This window comes from Pteropus medius, unplaced genomic scaffold (genome assembly GCF_902729225.1).
Source record: "Pteropus medius unplaced genomic scaffold, Ma_sr-lr_union100, whole genome shotgun sequence".
Lineage (NCBI taxonomy): Eukaryota > Metazoa > Chordata > Mammalia > Chiroptera > Pteropodidae > Pteropus > Pteropus medius.
The window spans coordinates 14,284,722-14,303,662 of NW_024344370.1; the positions used below are offsets into that span (position 1 = coordinate 14,284,722).

Consider the following 18,941-nt stretch of genomic DNA (forward strand, 5'->3'; position numbering starts at 1 on the left):
AGGGTTCTTTATGGAAACCATTTACAATTCTATTTAAAAGATTCCCAATCAGGGGCAGCCTCTTGTTTATGTTCAACGTTAGGCACCTGGCTGATCCCATCCGAGGATGCATATGGAGCTATGTGTTTGGCGTGTGGCTTAGAAGGAAAGGGATCCTAGATAGGAAGGCCTGACTTAGTTGGAAATCTCTGTTTCCTGAGGCAGCAGCAGTTGGGGGACCTGGACAGTACTTGGTGACTCAGCCTGTAAAATATTCAAAAGCCTCTTGGACCACATACTGCCAGCAGACACAGCTGTGGAACAAATGATCGCCAGCTGTGCTGATTGGTTTGAAAAAGACAAGGAAACTAGAGAGAGAAAGTCAACCACTGCTGCCGTCTTGGTTGTAGCCAAACTTGGAAAATGGTGTTCCCTGGTGAGCTGATGACCACGGTCATTGGCTCTGTCCAACTCCCCAGGGGAAATTTGAATACCAGGGAATGAATGATTTTTGCTGGTAATAAACCTGAAGCAGTCCAAGGGCCAGCCCTGTCCTGAAGGTGGGATGCTGTGCTACCGCGACTCATGTTCTGGTCCCTGTGCTTTGTTTCAGGTGCGCTTAATGATCACTGACGCTGCCCGGCACAAGCTGCTCCTGCTGACAGGACAGTGCTTCGAAAATACTGGCGAGCTCATTCTCCAGTCCGGCTCTTTCTCCTTCCAGAACTTCATAGAGATTTTTACCGATCAAGAGGTGGGCTGCTCTCTGGGAGTGTCTAAGCTTTACAATTGCTTGGTTACTGTTACAGCCTCAGGCTGCTCTTTGAAAGCACTCCAGGGAGCTAGAAGAAGCAGGGAAGGGAATATCACACCTCCTTTGAAATAAGTGAAACCAGTGTGCTCTAACATAGTATAGTTCTATGGCTCATCACCAAAAGAATTTAGAGCACTCGTATATAATTAATTGGAAGCATTCTTAATGTGCCTGAGATACAGATGGAGGGGGTTTGGGACAGTCAACATGTTACAGATGGCAAAAATGAAGGAAATACTTGAAGTGAGCCCAGAAGAAAATCCAGTTTCCTGTTTTCTGAAAGAGTGCTCCAGAGATCTCTTGGACTTTTAGTAGGATTTAGCTGATCTCTTTCAGTACTTGTACTTAACTTTTCCTGATCTAATTATTTCTGATTTCTCTTACTTTTAATGTCTGGTCCTAACATTTGAATTTGGGCTGTTTGAATAGCCCAGAAGAGGGCTAAGGAAAGGGAGGTGTGTTCAAACCCCAAGAAAAAGAGGATCGGAGGGCCTGGACCAAAGCTGGAATATTCATATTTCTAATGACTATGTCTTTTTGAGGGATGATACATGTGAAGTTTGAAAACCAGATGATGATAGTAGTATTTGGGAAAATCAGATTGAAGATTTTAACTTGGTTATTTCTGCTCGAGAATTTCTCCTGGCTGGGAAACTTCTCTTTCCGAAATAATGTGCCCCTTTCATTTTGTTTATTTGTGTTTAGTAGTTCCAGAAACAGTTCAGAGCTGTCACCACAGTAGGTTGGGGCCTGCCCATAGCTGATAGCAGAATTCCACGGGAAGAGGTGGAGGGATGTGCTGACTGCAGGAGTTACCACATCTATTTAAAACCATCTTCCTGAGATGGCGGACTCTCCGTCTCATGGGCGTTGTGAAGGGCCATCTGTCTTTCTGCATTTAATCTTCCTTAGGATGTGCTTCACAGAGAGGTCTCTGTGTACTTTTCATCACTGGGAGGAGCTTTACTGCCCAACTTCATTTGGCTCACCTGGAGCCTTCTATAAAAAGACTGGTCAGATGACATAATCGTGTTTCACTCTCCACCCACTGTGGGGGATAAAAAACTGAAAGGGAACATTGGGAACCCCAGCTTTCAGAAGGTGCGATGTCATGTGGGTGCTTAAGGCAGATAGTCCTGGCTCCCCACAGCAAGAAGGAGCCCAGGGCTCACTCACAGCTGGTGCCATCTTCACCACTTCAGAGTGAAGGCTTTTGTCCTGTCTTTTGCCAGAGCTTGTGATCTGTTGTCCTCCAAGGCTGGTGGAGTTTAGCCTTCATTTCTCCTCCATCTCCTCTCTGTTGCACCCACACGTAGTAAAGGTCCGGTAAACTTTTGTCCAATCGCATCGAAGTTCTCAAGCTAGAACTACAGTCCTCACTCTGTCTGACACATGCCATCAGCACCTTGCCCTGGGGAAGGGAGACAGTGGCAGGTCCATGGCCCAATAGCATAGGCGAGTGGTTCACTGGCCTGCTTATAGGCTCAGGGTTCAGCCCTGAACTCTTAGCTCATCTGTATGTACACCTGTCCTGCATTCCTATGCAGTTCTGCAGTTAGTTACTAGTGGTTGGTTTCTACCTCACATCATTGGTTAGTCTTTTTTTTTTTTTTTGGCAGTAAAACCAAACAGAAGGACATAAGTAAAGAAAAGGGTTTGTCATTGCCAGAATTTTAAATAAGGTGGTATTGTAATTCATCTGTCTGGACCCCACATAGTATTCCCCTCTCTCCTTAAATAAGGCGTAGTGTTACAAAATTGCTGCTTAAATCATTTTTACTAGCCTACGGAAGTAGAATTTTAGCGCAATGGACTATACACATATCAGAATTTACCACTGATTAGAAGAAAAAGAACTGGCCTTAACTGAAAGATGTGAGTTTGTAGAAGGGCAGATTCCCCAGGGTTTGTAATCACTGGGTGTGTTCTGAAGAGCACACACCTTCATTATACTGAGGCATGCGTTGTTTAGGCCAGAGACGCTGTCATATTCTCCTCTGCCTGCCTGATAACCCCCGTCCCAACCTTTTGGGGAAGGTGATGTTTGACACGGGTGGAGAAGGACCTCCGGAGTTCCTCCTAACAGACTCGATCCATGGTATCGGGGTGGTGGGGGAAGGCAAGAGGAGGGGAGGACACTGGGTAGGATTCACTCTTTTCCTCTTGCCCCAACCAGGGCAGCTCAGCCTTTATCTCTTTGACATTGTGGACTTTGAAGAAAGGCTGCCGCAGACAAAGTGGATTTGAAATCTCTGGACTAGACCAATGGTTACCAGCCTTTTGGAGCTAAGGCTGCCTATTGTTGTATTGGAAAAAGGGTTTGAGCACAGAATGACTCAGTAACAAAGGGACCTTAAAAGGCCATTTGGTGTCCAGTTTTGTTCCTTTATCCAGCCCTTGATACATACTAGTCATTCCAGAGAAATCAGACGCACAGTTAGGGAAAAACAAAAATGATACATTTTTTTGACAAGAATAGCTAAAAATAAATGGACTGAAAAATAAAATTGTCCGTGCATTTTGAGCTTCAGATTTTTGGAGTCTCAGTCATTGGAGGTTAACTACAAAACTAGAACTTAAAGATAAAACAGTCATCTGGCTAATCCCTCCCTCCGTGAAATACGAGGATGGTGAAATCACCATCTCCTTGGGGACATTTTTCAGTCTCTCTGTTAGAAAGTTTTTTCTTACTTGTCTTCAAGGAGGGGATGTGATCCCTGTTCTACCCAACAGCATCTTAGACATGCCAATTGTTTTTCTTCTAGATGAATCATTTTCAGTTCCGCCCACTGTTCTTCATAAAACAAGATATTAAAGTTTCCTTACATTCCCTGGTCTCTATCCTTTAAACTTGTTCCATTGGAAAGGTGCCGCGGTCCAGCCATGACAGGATCCAGGGGGCCCCGAAGGTGGGCAAGGCGTCGGCGCGGGAGACAGTTGACTACACAGCTCAGAGGCGGTGTGACACTGTTCCGTTTTATTGTGATTTGAGTACAACTTTTATACTTTTTTTTTTGGCATTTGATTACACTTTGTTGTTAAGGTAGCAGGGAGTTAAATTTCTGTGGTTAGGCGGAGCAGAAAATCTTATAGAGTATATTATTATTAATGTTCATGATTAACTAGTACATTTTTCTCTTAATCATTAGAACAGAACTACCTGATGGAACAATCTAAACTTTTAATTCTTATATCTATTACGTAAGATACAGTTTGATTTAAGTAAAGGTGATAGATAGATGTATTCATAACAGCAAGCATTGGCTTGTGGGCAGACATTGTTCTTCTTTCTGCCTGAAGAAATCTTTTAAATGCTATTTGATTTATGCTATATCTAAAGTTCAACTGAACCTTTCTCATAGCTGTTCAAAAGTTTCCTTGGTGCAGTAATGAGGAAAATATTTATAAAAATCAGTTTTACAAAGCTGCTTTCATAAGCTAAGTTTCTGTTCCTTTATTTTTAAGCACCAAGGAGATCCTGACCTAGCCAGCCTTTCTATGAAACACTACTATAAGGAACATGAATTCTATCTTTATTCACTATATGTATACTATCTTTATTATAAGCTTCTGTATAAGGCAAAGGAAGATCAGGTAATCTTTTCATACTATTAGCCCCCCTAGGTGGATACCAGAGTTTTCTATTTATCCACTAGGCCACAAAAGGAGGCCCTTCTATAGTAGGCACAGGCTTATGAGTAAATTTCTTATCCTTTACTAATTTTTCTACTAACTGCGTGGGAACAGGAGTATAAACTGGTTCTAGTAATTCAGCTTGTAATAATTTATTCATAATATCTTTAAGAGGCGCGTCAAAAGGAATTTCCCTTAATAATTATTCAAATAAAGGGTTTACGCATTCTGGACACGTCAAGGTGACCAGAGCTGATTCCATACGCGGGGAATTTACTATGTTTTCCTCAGAGCCAATTTTGAGGAAATCCATTTGTATAGTGTTTACACTTACTAGAATTTGTGCTACCCAAATTCCCCCTATTAATAGGATCATTTCTAAGAAACAAATTATCCCTAAACATGCCACGTCCTCGTTCTTGACGATGCATTCCTTGAAGCCTCTGTCCCCATCTCCGGACCTTGTCACGCAGTAGGGTAGAAAGAGGACGCGGCAGAAAGGGGTTGGTTATGGGGGAAATTCAAAATTCAAGAGTTTAGTCTTGGTCATGGTTTAGTGCCTTGGTGTTTTTAGTTGCCAAGTTAGATATATGAGTCCAGAGCTCAGAGAACTAAGAGCTGGGCTGGAGATATTAATTTGGAATTTGGAAGCCATCAGCATGTGAGAAAATAGATGAAGTGATCCAGAGAGAGCAATGTATTAAAAGAGAAAGGGGTACAGGTCTAGCATTTAGAGGTTAAGGTCAAGGAGAAGGAGCCAGCAAGGAGATTTGTTTCAGTTTGTTTGCTTGTTTGTTTATCGTTTAGTTTCTTTAAAATGTCATGACTCACACTGGACACCATACTGTAAGACCACTGACCAGGTTAGAACTATGAGCGTTGATGACGTCTATAGCTTTCAGTGCACTCTTCTATTACATAAGTCTAAAAGTAACTTTTGGCTATTACCATCCACAATTAAATGTCAGTGGGCAAGGGATACAGGCTTTGAGGAGCTGTGTAGTTTACGTAATTCAGGGGCTCCCTTTAGGAAAAAGGAAACAAAATTATTAATATACAGTTAAGTACATGGCTTTGGAAGAGGCTCAGGCCAGTAAGGGGCCTTGAAGTTTAAGCTTCTTTAGCTTCATGATAAATCCATTCGACTGTCAACTAAAATCCCTGAGTCTTTTCCTCGCATATTGTTGTTTGGCCACATCTCCAAATCCTGCACTTTACGCGGCTGGTTTATTGGACCTTAGATTTATCCCTTTAGAACTGACTTAGCCATCATCATCCCAATGTCTAAAGCTTTCGGAAATGTCTTAATCCTGCCATCCCACATTTTGTTATGCCTCCCATTTTTGTGCCATCACAGATTTATAATCATGTCTTCACCATTTTTATCTAAGTCAATACTCGACAAGACATAAATGAGCCCTGGGGCAGCTCATCATAGACCTCTTTCCAGGTTGGCACTAAGCAGCACTACAATTTCACCTCCTTCTGCTGTCACACTGTTCGGAGATCCTGTTAAACATCCTGCTAAAACCCAGAGATATGCTGTCCACTGCATTTCCTCATTAGCCAAGCAAGTAACCTAATTAAAAAGGAAATGTAGTTAGTAGGCCATGGCTTAGAAATTCAAATCATATTTCATTAATATTATCTGCAGTAAAGTCATTTATTTCTTCTATCTTCCTTCCTTTTCCAGTATGCCTGCATTTAATTAGACAAAGAAATTGACAACAAAGACTATCTTTACCCCAAGCAATATTTCTTCAGTCATGTCTCTCATCCATCTTTGTAAGAATAAGGGGAGGGTAGCAACCAGTGTACTTAAAAGGTGAGGTATAAGCAGGTTCACGTCACTTCCCAAGTGGCCACTCCAGGAGGACAGCATGTATTGAATAGACCAAGTTCAGTGCAGTTCATCAAACATCTCTTGAGCCTGATTACAGAGTTAACTGTGATACAGAAATATAGAAAATGTGTTTCCTCCTATTCAGGAACTTTTAATATAATAGGCTATAATAGCTACCATTTAGTATGTTGATGATTTCCAAACTCTTTTTGAAGAAGCCTCAGTTTCTAAATCTAAGACCTAGTCACAAGTTGTCTCACCACTGCTCATATTATTGGATTCTTTGTATTACTTTCATCCAGTCATTGAATAAGCATTGATTGAGGCCCACTGTGGGCTGGACACTCATGAGACCCAATCTTTGCCTTTGAGGCGCTCACTCTCTAGTGTGTGCGTTGGAGTTCGGGTGTGGAGGGGAAGCAGGGAGTTGGTTTCTGCTGTGTAGCTCCAAGGCTATAGTAGTTTTTCCTTCTCTGCCTTCTCCCTGCCTCATTCCATCCATCTCCTTCTTGAAGGGCTCTCCCTAGCCCAGTCTGTGCATTCTTGCCTCATCATACACAGTACGCTGCTGCTTCTATAGAGGGACCAGGTTTGCCTTCTCTGAAAAGAAACCTGTCCAGCAGTGCTGACTTTTTTTTTCTGCTTTCCCTTGTACATCATAGTTTTCCATTCACCAGCCTCTTTGCTGTTTTTTATTACCTTTGACTTCCTCAGAAGTCTCTGCAATCTTGTTTTCTTTTGGAATCATTTCCCACATTTCATAGGAACTCTCTGGGTAGAAGTGAAAAGATGGAAAGTAGGGAGGTACTCCTTAAGTCTTTTTACCATTTCTTTGAACTTGGTGATTACATATGTTACGTAAGAAGAGCTAATGATTGAATGTCCCCTACACACAGCTGGATTAAACCCTTGGCTGCCAAACCAGTTAGGGAGGAATTTCAAAAATTAAAATAGACCAAATTTAAAATTTTTACTATTGAAAAGTCAGCAGTTTGAGTTATCCTAGATTTCTTCTCTAAAATGTATTATCAAACATGAATAGCTTATATACTCTCTGTGTGAAAATTAGGATCGAGAGAATCCTAAGAATCCTAGCTGTGCTATAGTGATGGTGATGAGGCTCTATACTAATTATTGGACAAGAAACCATATCTGGTGTTCATGTGTGCTTTGGTCAGCAAATATTTTGAGCAAAGACTACCCCAGGGATGATTACCATTCATGTTTTCAGTTTTCTTAGCTTCCAAGATAGTTGATTCTTCTCCCGTTTATAGGAGATGTTCAAGTCAAGTCTGAGGAACCAGCAAAATCAAAGACTTGTTATTTTGTCACCCTGCATCTAAAATGTAGGACAAATAGGCTAACAAAACAAAAAATGGCTGTATTACTAAAATGGCAGTCTCATTCCAATTTTTTCAATTACCCTTATGAATGTTGGTATCCAGGAATTTGTAAGAGACAGAAGAAACCACTCTAATATTAGAAGGTAAGAGTTCAGACCTGTTGGCTCAGGGGTGCCTGGACCACATGAAATCTTTGCTTTGCCCTTTCATCATTTACCATCAAGGACGAAGTACTCTTTTCAGTTGAATTCTGGGCTCGTTTATGAGCTTTGCTGCAACTGAAAGGAAGACTGGAGTTTACAGCATGATTCTCCCTCACCATTTACTAAACTAAGACCGTGAAACATATGTAAGACAAAAAAAAATAACATTTTCCTTGAACCACAGTCTCTGTTTTGGTCATGATCGGCTCTTCTGCATTTCCATTCTATGGGAAGTACTAAACAATGTGTCAGAAAATGTTTGAGACAAATTTGATCTTAGCCACTCACACCCAGCTTGCCCTGAAAAGAACAGGAGTTGTGAGAGAGTAGAATGTCTCACTATGAATTTAAATATGAGTAAATGGGGGACACATTTGGCCACTTGCTTGTAATTACCCAGTTGCTTTAATCATCACGGCTTCAATAAAAGTATTTGTATTTGTAGAGAATCTGTTGGACGAACCGCTCATGTTTTAAAGAGCGCGATCTGATTCCAGAACCAATACATTTTTTTGTAGTAATAAGCAATCCATAGCTTTCTGTCTCTGGGTAGGTGGAGGAGTAGGGGGACCATGCCAATTTTTTTTTTTTTGGTACCTACTAAAAAGTAGATATAGTGCAACTGTAAGTGCACTGTATTTAAATTCCTTCACTGTATCAACCAGGCCTTTTTGCCAAGCTCAGTGGAATAAAAGAAAACATTTTCTATCTGTGGTGAAGTGACTCATAGCCCTCTCCTGTGATAGTGTAAATTTTTTAAAGGGCATTTTTGCATGGCAAGTACCCAGGGGTGGTATTCATGCATCCACAACTGCCGTGGCACAGGCACTGACCATCCAGATGGCTTCTGGTCGGCGTTCTGGAGTTCCCCTGCTGGATGAGAACAAATGACGGAGATGTCTCAGGGAGACACAGTTGAGACATAAGGGAGTAGTGGGAAGGGGGAGGAAGGGTCAGGACAGAGGCTGTTCACCTACCATTGTGGAAATATTTCAGCATTTAAACAACCAGCTTCTCTGAAATGAGCCCTGTATGTATCCAATGATTCTGTAATACCTACCAATAGATGGAGATGATGGATCAGTGATGACTTTCACTGAAACCTTTTCTTCTTTGTTTATTATTATTTTTTTAAATCCCAGATTGGTGAATTACTGAGTACCACCCATCCTGCCAACAAAGCTAGTTTAACCCTTTTCTGTCCAGAAGAAGGAGACTGGAAGAACTCCAACCTCGACAGACACAATCTCCAAGACTTCATCAATATTAAACTCAACTCGGCTTCTATATTGCCAGAAATGGAAGGACTTTCCGAGTTTACCGAGTATCTCTCAGAATCAGTGGAAGTCCCGTCTCCCTTTGATATTCTGGAACCTCCCACATCGGGTGGATTTCTAAAGCTCTCCAAACCCTGTTGCTACATCTTTCCAGGAGGGAGAGGTGATTCTGCCTTGTTTGCAGTGAATGGATTCAATATGCTCATCAATGGAGGATCAGAAAGAAAATCCTGCTTCTGGAAGCTCATTCGACACTTGGACCGAGTGGACTCCATCCTGCTCACCCACATTGGGGATGACAATTTGCCTGGGATAAACAGCATGCTACAGCGGAAAATTGCAGAGCTTGAGGAAGAACAGTCCCAAGGCTCCACCACTAATAGTGACTGGATGAAAAACCTCATCTCCCCTGATTTAGGAGTTGTATTTCTCAATGTCCCTGAAAATCTGAAAAACCCAGATCCGAACATCAAGATGAAGAGAAGCATAGAAGAAGCTTGCTTCACTCTCCAGTACCTAAACAAACTGTCCATGAAACCAGAACCTCTATTCAGAAGTGTAGGCAATATCATTGATCCTGTCATTCTTTTCCAAAAAATGGGAGTCGGTAAACTTGAGATGTACGTGCTTAACCCACTCAAGAGCAGCAAGGAAATGCAGTATTTTATGCAGCAGTGGACTGGCACCAACAAAGACAAGGCTGAACTAATCCTGCCTAATGGTCAAGAAATAGATATCCCAGTCTCCTACCTAACTTCAGTTTCATCTTTGATCGTGTGGCATCCAGCAAACCCTGCAGAGAAAATCATCCGAGTCCTATTTCCAGGAAATAGCACCCAATACAATATCCTGGAAGGACTAGAAAAGCTCAAACATTTAGACTTCCTGAAACAGCCACTGGCCACCCAAAAGGATCTAACTGGTCAGGTGGCCACTCCTGCTGTGAAACAAGTAAAATTGAAACAGAGGGCTGATAGCCGAGAAAGTCTGAAGCCAGCCACAAAAACCCTTGCCAGCAAATCTGTGCGAAAGGAGTCTAAAGAAGAAACCCCTGAGGTCACAAAAGCGAATCATGTGGAAAAATCACCCAAAGTTGAAAGCAAGGAGAAGGTAACAGTGAAAAAAGACAAGCCTGTAAAAACAGAGACCAAACCTCCAGTGACTGAAAAGGAGATGCCCAGCAAAGAAGAGCAGCCCCCAGTGAAAGCCGAGGTCGCTGAAAAGCAAGCCACAGATGTCAAACCCAAAGTCACTAAGGAGAAGACGGTGAAAAAGGAAACAAAGGCAAAACCTGAAGAAAAGAAAGAGGAGAAGGAAAAGACAAAGAAAGAAGTGACTAAAAAGGAGGACAAGACACCTATCAAGAAAGAAGAAAAACCAAAAAAGGAAGAGACGAAAAAGGAAGTCAAAAAAGAAATCAAGAAAGAAGAGAAAAAGGAATCCAAGAAAGAGGTTAAGAAAGAAACACCACTCAAGGAAGCCAAGAAGGAAGTTAAGAAGGAAGAAAAGAAGGAAATTAAAAAGGAAGAAAAGGAACCCAAAAAAGAAATTAAGAAACTTCCTAAAGATGCAAAGAAATCATCTACTCCTCTATCTGAAGCAAAAAAACCAGCTGCACTGAAACCAAAAGTACCCAAGAAGGAAGAGTCTATCAAGAAAGATTCTGTTGCTGCCGGGAAGCCAAAGGAGAAGGGGAAAATTAAAGTCATCAAGAAGGAAGGCAAGACAGCAGAGGCTGCGGCTGCAGCCATTGGCACTGTGGCCGCTGCAGCGGCCGTGGCAACAGCAGCTGGAATAGCAACCGCTGGCCCCACCAAAGAGCTGGAAGCTGAGAGGTCCCTTATGTCGTCCCCTGAGGATCTAACCAAGGACTTTGAAGAGCTAAAGGCTGAAGAGGTCGATGTAGCAAAAGACATCAAGCCTCAGCTGGAACTGATCGAAGATGCAGAGAAACTGAAGGAGACTGAGCCGGTCGAAGCCTACGTCATCCAGAAAGAGACAGAAGTCATCAAAGGTCCCGCTGAGTCCCCTGACGAGGGGATCACCACCACTGAAGGGGAGGGTGAATGTGAGCAAACGCCCGAGGAGCTGGAGCCGGTCGAGAAGCAGGGGGTGGACGACATTGAAAAATTTGAAGACGAAGGAGCAGGTTTTGAAGAATCCTCAGAGACTGGTGACTATGAAGAGAAGGCAGAGACTGAGGAGGCTGAGGAGCCAGAAGACGATGGTGAAGAAGCCGCGTGTGTGAGCACCTCCAAGCACAGCCCCGTGGAGGAGGACGAAAGCGCGAAGGCTGAGGCAGACGTGCACATCAAGGAGAAGAGGGAGTCTGTGGCCAGTGGTGATGACCGAGCAGAAGAAGACATGGACGAGGCAGTGGATAAAGGAGAAGCTGAACAGTCTGAAGAGGAGGGTGATGAGGAGGACAAAGCTGAGGATGCCAGAGAGGAAGAATATGAGCCCGAAAAAGCTGAAGCTGAAGATTACGTGATGGCCGTGGTGGACAAGGCTGCGGAGGCTGGTGGTGCCGAGGATCAGTATGGATTCCTCACCACCTCAGCCAAGCAGCTGGAAGCCCAGTCTCCTGCCCGGGAACCTGCCTCTTCGATTCACGATGAGACTTTACCTGGAGGCTCGGAGAGCGAGGCCACTGCTTCCGATGAGGAGAATCGAGAAGACCAGCCTGAAGAATTCACCGCCACCTCTGGCTACACTCAATCCACCATTGAGATATCCAGTGAGCCCACCCCGATGGATGAGATGTCCACTCCCCGCGACGTGATGAGCGACGAGACCAACAACGAAGAGACAGAGTCCCCGTCGCAAGAATTTGTAAATATCACCAAATACGAGTCTTCACTGTATTCTCAGGAATACTCCAAACCGGCTGTTACATCGCTCAATGGGTTATCTGAAGGGTCAAAAACAGATGCCACTGATGGTAAGGATTACAATGCTTCGGCCTCCACCATCTCACCACCCTCCTCCATGGAGGAAGACAAATTTAGCAAATCTGTTCTACGTGATGCTTACTGCTTTGAAGGGAAAGACTTGAAAGCCGGCGCCACGTTGGAGATCAAAGACACTGTCTCAGCAGTTTCAGATGAAAAACTTAGTTCATCCAAGAGCCCTTCCCTGAGCCCTTCTCCGCCATCACCCATAGAAAAGACCCCCCTGGGTGAACGTAGTGTGAACTTTTCTCTGACACCCAATGAGATTAAAGTCTCAGCAAAGGCAGAAACAGCCCCAGTGTCTCCTGAGGTGACCCGAGAAGTGGTTGAAGAACATTGTGCTAGTCCTGAGGATAAAACCCTGGAAGTGGTATCTCCGTCACAGTCTGTGACTGGCAGTGCTGGCCACACACCTTACTACCAATCTCCCACCGATGAGAAATCCAGTCACCTCCCCACAGAAGTCATCGAAAAACCACCAGCAGTTCCAGTGAGTTTTGAATTCAGCGATGCCAAAGATGAGAACGAAAGGGCTTCCATAAGCCCCATGGACGAACCTGTGCCTGACTCGGAGTCTCCTATTGAAAAGGTCTTGTCTCCTCTACGGAGCCCTCCCTTAATTGGATCCGAGTCTGCATATGAAAGTTTTCTGAGTGCTGATGACAAGGCTCCTGGTAGACGTGCCGAAAGCCCTTTCGAAGGAAAGAATGGAAAACAAGGCTTTTCAGACCAAATAAGTCCAGTGTCCGACATGACTTCCACTGGTCTCTTCCAAGACAAACTGGAAGGGAAAAGCACAGACTTTATACCAATAAAGGAAGACTTTGGTCAAGAAAAGAAAACGGACGATATTGAAGCCATGAGTTCTCAATCGGGACTGGCTTTGGATGAAAGGAAGTTAGGAGGAGATGTTTCTCCTACACAGATAGATGTCAGTCAGTTTGGATCTTTTAAAGAAGACACTAAGATGTCCATTTCTGAAGGCACTGTCTCAGACAAGTCAGCTACTCCTGTTGATGAGGGTGTAGCAGAAGACACATACTCTCATATGGAGGGGGTGGCCTCAGTCTCCACAGCTTCTGTGGCTACGAGCTCATTTCCAGAGCCAACAACGGATGATGTGTCTCCTTCTCTGCATGCTGAGGTTGGCTCCCCGCATTCCACAGAAGTAGACGACTCCCTTTCCGTGTCTGTCGTGCAAACGCCTACCACTTTCCAGGAAACGGAAATGTCTCCATCTAAAGAGGAATGCCCAAGACCAATGTCAATTTCTCCACCAGACTTCTCCCCTAAAACAGCCAAATCCAGAACGCCAGTTCAAGATCACAGATCTGAACAGTCCTCAATGTCTATCGAATTTGGTCAAGAATCCCCTGAGCACTCTCTTGCTATGGACTTTAGTCGACAGTCTCCAGATCACCCTACGGCGGGTGCAGGTATGCTTCACATTACTGAAAATGGGCCAACTGAGGTGGACTACAGTCCTTCTGACATGCAGGACTCTAGTTTATCACATAAGATACCACCAATGGAGGAGCCATCCTACACTCAAGATAATGATCTTTCTGAGCTCATCTCAGTATCTCAGGTCGAGGCCTCCCCATCCACCTCTTCTGCACATACCCCTTCTCAGATAGCTTCTCCTCTCCAAGAAGATACCCTATCTGATGTTGCTCCTCCCAGAGATATGTCCTTATATGCCTCACTCACTTCTGAAAAAGTGCAAAGTCTGGAAGGAGAAAAGCTATCACCAAAATCTGATATCTCTCCACTCACCCCAAGAGAGTCCTCTCCTTTATATTCACCTAGTTTTTCAGATTCTACCTCTGCAATCAAAGAAAACATAGCAGCTTGCCACACTTCCTCTTCTCCACCAATAGAAGCAGCATCCGCAGAGCCCTATGGCTTTCGTGCCTCGATGTTATTTGATACGATGCAACACCATCTAGCCTTGAATAGAGATTTGACCACATCTGTTGTGGAAAAGGACATTGGAGGGAAGACACCTGGTGACTTCAGCTATGCCTATCAAAAGTCCGAGAAAACGAGGTCCCCAGATGAAGAAGGTTATGACTACGAGTCTTACGAAAAAACCACCCGGACCCCAGATGTGAGTGGCTATTACTATGAGAAGACGGAGAGAACCACTCAATCCCTGTGTGACAGTGGCTACTCACACGAAACCACTGAGAAAACCACCAAGACTCCTGACGATGACAGCTATGCCTATGAAATTACTGAGAAGACCACACGGAGCCCCGAAGAAAGTGGGTACTCATATGAGATAAGTGAGAAGACGATAAGAACCCCTGAAGTGAGTGGCTACGGCTATGAGAAGACTGAGCTGTCCAGAAGGCTGCTGGACGACATCAGCAATGGCTACGATGACTCTGAAGATGGTGGCCACACACTTGGGGATTCCAGCTACTCTTATGAGACCACTGAGAAAATTGCCAGTTTCCCTGAGTCTGAAAGTTACTCCTGTGAGACATCTACAAAGACCACACGCACCCCCGATACGTCCACATACCGTTATGAGGCTGCAGAGAAAATCAGTAGAACCCCCCAGGGGTCTACATATTCCTATGAGACTTCGGACCAGTGCTACGCTGCAGAAAAGAAGTCCCCCTCAGAGGCTCGTCAGGATGTCGATTTATGCCTCGTATCCTCCTGTGAATACAAGCATCCCAAGACAGAGCTGTCACCCTCCTTCATTAATCCCAACCCTCTCGAATGGTTTGCCAGTGAAGAGCCAACTGAAGAATCCGAGAAGCCCCTCACCCAATCACGGGGAGCTCCACCGCCTCCAGGAGGAAAGCCACAGGGGCGACAATGCGACGAAACCCCTCCCACCTCAGTCAGCGAGTCCGCCCCATCTCAGACCGATTCCGATGTCCCCCCAGAGACTGAAGAGTGCCCCTCCATCACAGCTGATGCAAATATCGACTCTGAAGATGAATCAGAAACCATCCCCACAGACAAAACCGTCACATACAAACACATGGACCCACCTCCGGCCCCAATGCAGGACCGCAGCCCTTCTCCACGCCACCCTGACGTGTCCATGATGGACCCAGAGGCCTTGGCCATCGAGCAGAACCTGGGCAAAGCTCTGAAGAAAGACCTGAAAGAGAAGACCAAAACCAAAAAGCCGGGTACAAAGACCAAGTCATCTTCACCTGTCAAAAAGAGTGATGGGAAGTCCAAGCCCTCTGCAGCTTCGCCAAAACCAGGGGGCTTGAAAGAATCCTCAGATAAAGTGTCTAGAGTGGCTTCTCCTAAGAAGAAGGAATCTGTGGAAAAAGCAACGAAACCTACCACCACTCCCGAGGTCAAAGCTGCACGTGGAGAAGAGAAAGACAAGGAGACCAAGAATGCCGCCAACGCCTCCACATCCAAATCGGTAAAGACTGCGACTGCAGGTAGGTGGAAGGTGCCAGCATCCCTATGCAGTGGCCACCACTATTCCACTTTCAACTAGAGCCTCTGAATTTCCATTTGACTGTGTACTGGGAAGGTGAGGTAGCACAACTGGATGTTCTCCCTTCCCTTTACCATTCTCTTGTGCCAAAAGGTATAGATCTCAGCTCCGTGTGGCCCATAGGCTTGGGGATAGCTCAGCATATGGCCCAGAGCAGCTCTCATTCACCATATGTGATTCTTGGGTTTGCTTCATTCTGCAGCACAGCAACCACAGCCTTGTTCTAAATCTTCAGAATGAAGGAGGTGTGTTTCAGGCTCCTTTGGAAGATTGTATTGGCTGTGGCCCCAGAATGAGGCTCAGGTGACACAGGCCAAGAGCTCCCAAATTCCTAGGGAGAACCAGAGTTTCAAGCCAAGCCTAGAATGACCAGCGTAGGCCCACAATTTAGATTCCATTTTTATATTTTAAAAATTTAAGATAAAATTCTAACATTTAAAAATTATAAATATTAAAAAAAAAAATCACCAGGCTAGAGCTACATCCCCATTACGGGCAATACTGTTTTCTTATCAGCCATCAAATACCATAATTTCATAATTTCAGTTGACCAGTGGGGAGCCAGAACAAATCGAGAGAAGAACATTGAAGGCTCTTTTTATCTCCCTCTTACCCCACGGTCTCGCTGAGAGACTGAGAACTCTTTCAGATTGAAATTGCATGAGGTAGGAGCAATACCCCTAACTTCTGATTATTCCTGTTTTGGTCCCGATTCCCAGATTTATCAAGTTCTCAGCAATGACCTGGGTTTTTGATGGAACAGATCTCTGATGACTCGCTTCATTAGGTTGCTTCAAACCAATCACAGGGATTTGCATTATTACATTTTATTTGCTTTGTGTAGTTATACCGGGATTTTAGACTACAGTTCACAAAGTAATATAAGTTGACCCAAACATGTAAAGCAAAAAATAACTTAAATAACAATGCCTTGATTTCTTAGGGAAAATCCGATAGGTGAAACTTGAGACTCTCAAATTCAGTGCATTTTGGGAAGCGTTAACAACTGCAAAGTTATATGTGAAGCAACATGAAGTATCAATTTCAAGACTCATTTCTCATCAGATTTCCTCTTTTTATATGGATGTAGAGAACAATTTAGTCATGCTTAAGATTAATGGAGAACCACCAGATAATCAACCCCTTGGTCTAAAAGAATTGACAACTGACCTGCACTTGGAAGAAAACATGAAATCCATTCAAATAGATAAAAACCAACTGAAACTTGCTACCCAACTTGCCAAAACATCTACTCCCCAGCCCACACAGTTTATTTTTTAAAACATTTTTGTCATATAAAGAGAGAATTTTAAGGCAAAGTAAGAAATAAAGATGAGTTAATTTGATTTCCTTTGAAAATGTTTTTCTAATAGATTTCTAAAAAGACAAAATCTCACTATTAATTGATTTTTAAAACAAACCTGGGTCTACTTCTGTCAGTTTCCTCAGTTCGTGCTTCTTTATGAGCACGAGCAATATTTATTTGGCATTGATAGTAGCAATTTAGCACACAAGGAAAAATTGCAGGCATTTTCAATTATTAAAAGAACTGTAACTCATTAACTTCTATAAGTCAGAGTTCTTTGGGAGGCTTATATATGGCTATTTTGAGGGCTTTCAGCTCAGATTCATTAAAATGGCTGATTAATCTATTTATACAATGAGTCGGTTTATCTAAAAATCCATTTGGCTGATTCTCGTCATTCCTCAAACCCCCTAAAAATAAAACTGGACAGTTGATGGTGTTCACTGGTGGTCTTAACTCTGGGATGACAAATTTTTAAACATCCTATGGAGAAAAGAAATAGGATTACATTTATAGGATCCAGCTGGTATTTGAAATGACTTTACAGCGGTGGTCTCAAACTATTGGCACATTAGAATTATCTGGGGTGCGTTTAAAAGGTATTGATGCCGAGGCCCCCACCCCAGCCTCATTAAGTCAGACTCTGGGGCATGGGGCCTGGGCAACAGTATTATGCATAGTAAGTGATTCAAATTATGCAGCCAGGGTAAAGAACCACTATCTGAGAAGGCTAGTTCTAGTAATGTTTCAAAAAGTTTAAACATTCTAACTAGAACAAGTCAGAAAGCCAGCTCACCAAATATACATAAGATGCCAGGAAACTTTTGTGTTATTCCGAATCTTTACTTTGACCAGGACTTTTAGACGGAGCAGGTGCCCCTTTACCCTGTCTGGTGCGTCCTGATTGGCTAGAGAAAGCCTAGTCTTTCTTAACCTTCCTCTTGTCAAAGTTGGGTATCCAGCTTTTTGTCCAGGGAGAGGTGTCTCACTTTTCAGAGACTGTGCTAAGGATAGAAAATGCAGTTTCATCCATTTACGATTGAGGTTGAGGTGCTGAGGGCCTTGGCAATCATATAAGGTTAAGATCTTAACTATTTACTAGGTCAAATTGTTAGGGTATAATATTCAGCTGTTGGCAAAATTGCTCTCAAATGAGATCCTAACATGGATTACTAACATTTCTTATTAATTATAGTTCACCAAATGCAGAGGCTTCCTTTTGACTTTTAAAATCTGTTTTTTAGATCACTTTCAAAGTAAGAGGCACATCGGTAGCCCTTTTAGGCATATTATTATTATCTAGTTCCATCTTTTGGGAAGGCCTTGAAATTTTTCCTCCAAATGGGTTGCCCATAAACGGGGAACCATTCCTTTCTTCGTTTCTCCTGGTGAGATGGCAAACAACCATGTTATATCTTCTCAGATTGCCAGTGTTAAATGCCCTCGACAAGAGAGAGGGAAATGCCCGGTCTTCCCTTCGCATGCCCTATGGAACTTCTTGAGGATGAGTAGGGAAGGTGTACTGGACCTGGGGGTCTCTTCACATTCTTGTGACCCTGGCTTTCTCTTTGTTTGTTTACCAAAGGACCAGGAACCACCAAGACAGCCAAGCTCTCAGCTGTGCCTCCAGGGCCCCCTGTGTATTTGGACCTGTGCTACATTCCCAACCACAGCAATAGTAAGAATGTTGATGTCGAATTCTTCAAGAGAGTGAGGTCGTCCTACTACGTGGTGAGTGGGAATGACCCTGCTGCTGAGGAGCCCAGCCGGGCTGTCCTGGATGCCTTGTTGGAAGGGAAGGCCCAGTGGGGCAGCAACATGCAGGTAAGAGTTCCAGGGCAGTGTCTACACTGAGCGTGGAGCTGTGCCCAGAGGCGGAGGGGAGGAATCATGCTTAAAGAGGCCTTGTTGTGATTGTGGATCCACATGAGGTGACCCAGGGGTCTGTCACACCTGAAATATCCTGAGGACAAAGTGGATTTCACACACAGAAGATAATCTAAAATATTACTCTTGGCACCAGTAACAACTGTGGCCTGGGAAGAAAGCAACTTCACCACCGTAAGGCATAATTTACTTACCTGCAAAATGGGTCCAAGGTCACTTGCCCT

At 43.8% G+C, this 18,941-nt stretch overlaps 1 protein-coding gene across 3 annotated transcripts in view; it reads left to right on the plus strand.

The window, feature by feature from the left end:
- Positions 1-18,941, plus strand: part of MAP1B (microtubule associated protein 1B) — a 93,450-nt gene that overhangs the window by 69,108 nt on the left and 5,401 nt on the right. For all 3 annotated transcript variants that reach the window (XM_039870169.1, XM_039870171.1, XM_039870170.1), the window contains 3 exons: positions 593-733; positions 8,958-15,465; positions 18,416-18,654. In XM_039870169.1, coding sequence (XP_039726103.1) covers positions 593-733; positions 8,958-15,465; positions 18,416-18,654 — 6,888 coding nt within the window. The remainder of the gene's footprint in view (positions 1-592; positions 734-8,957; positions 15,466-18,415; positions 18,655-18,941) is intronic.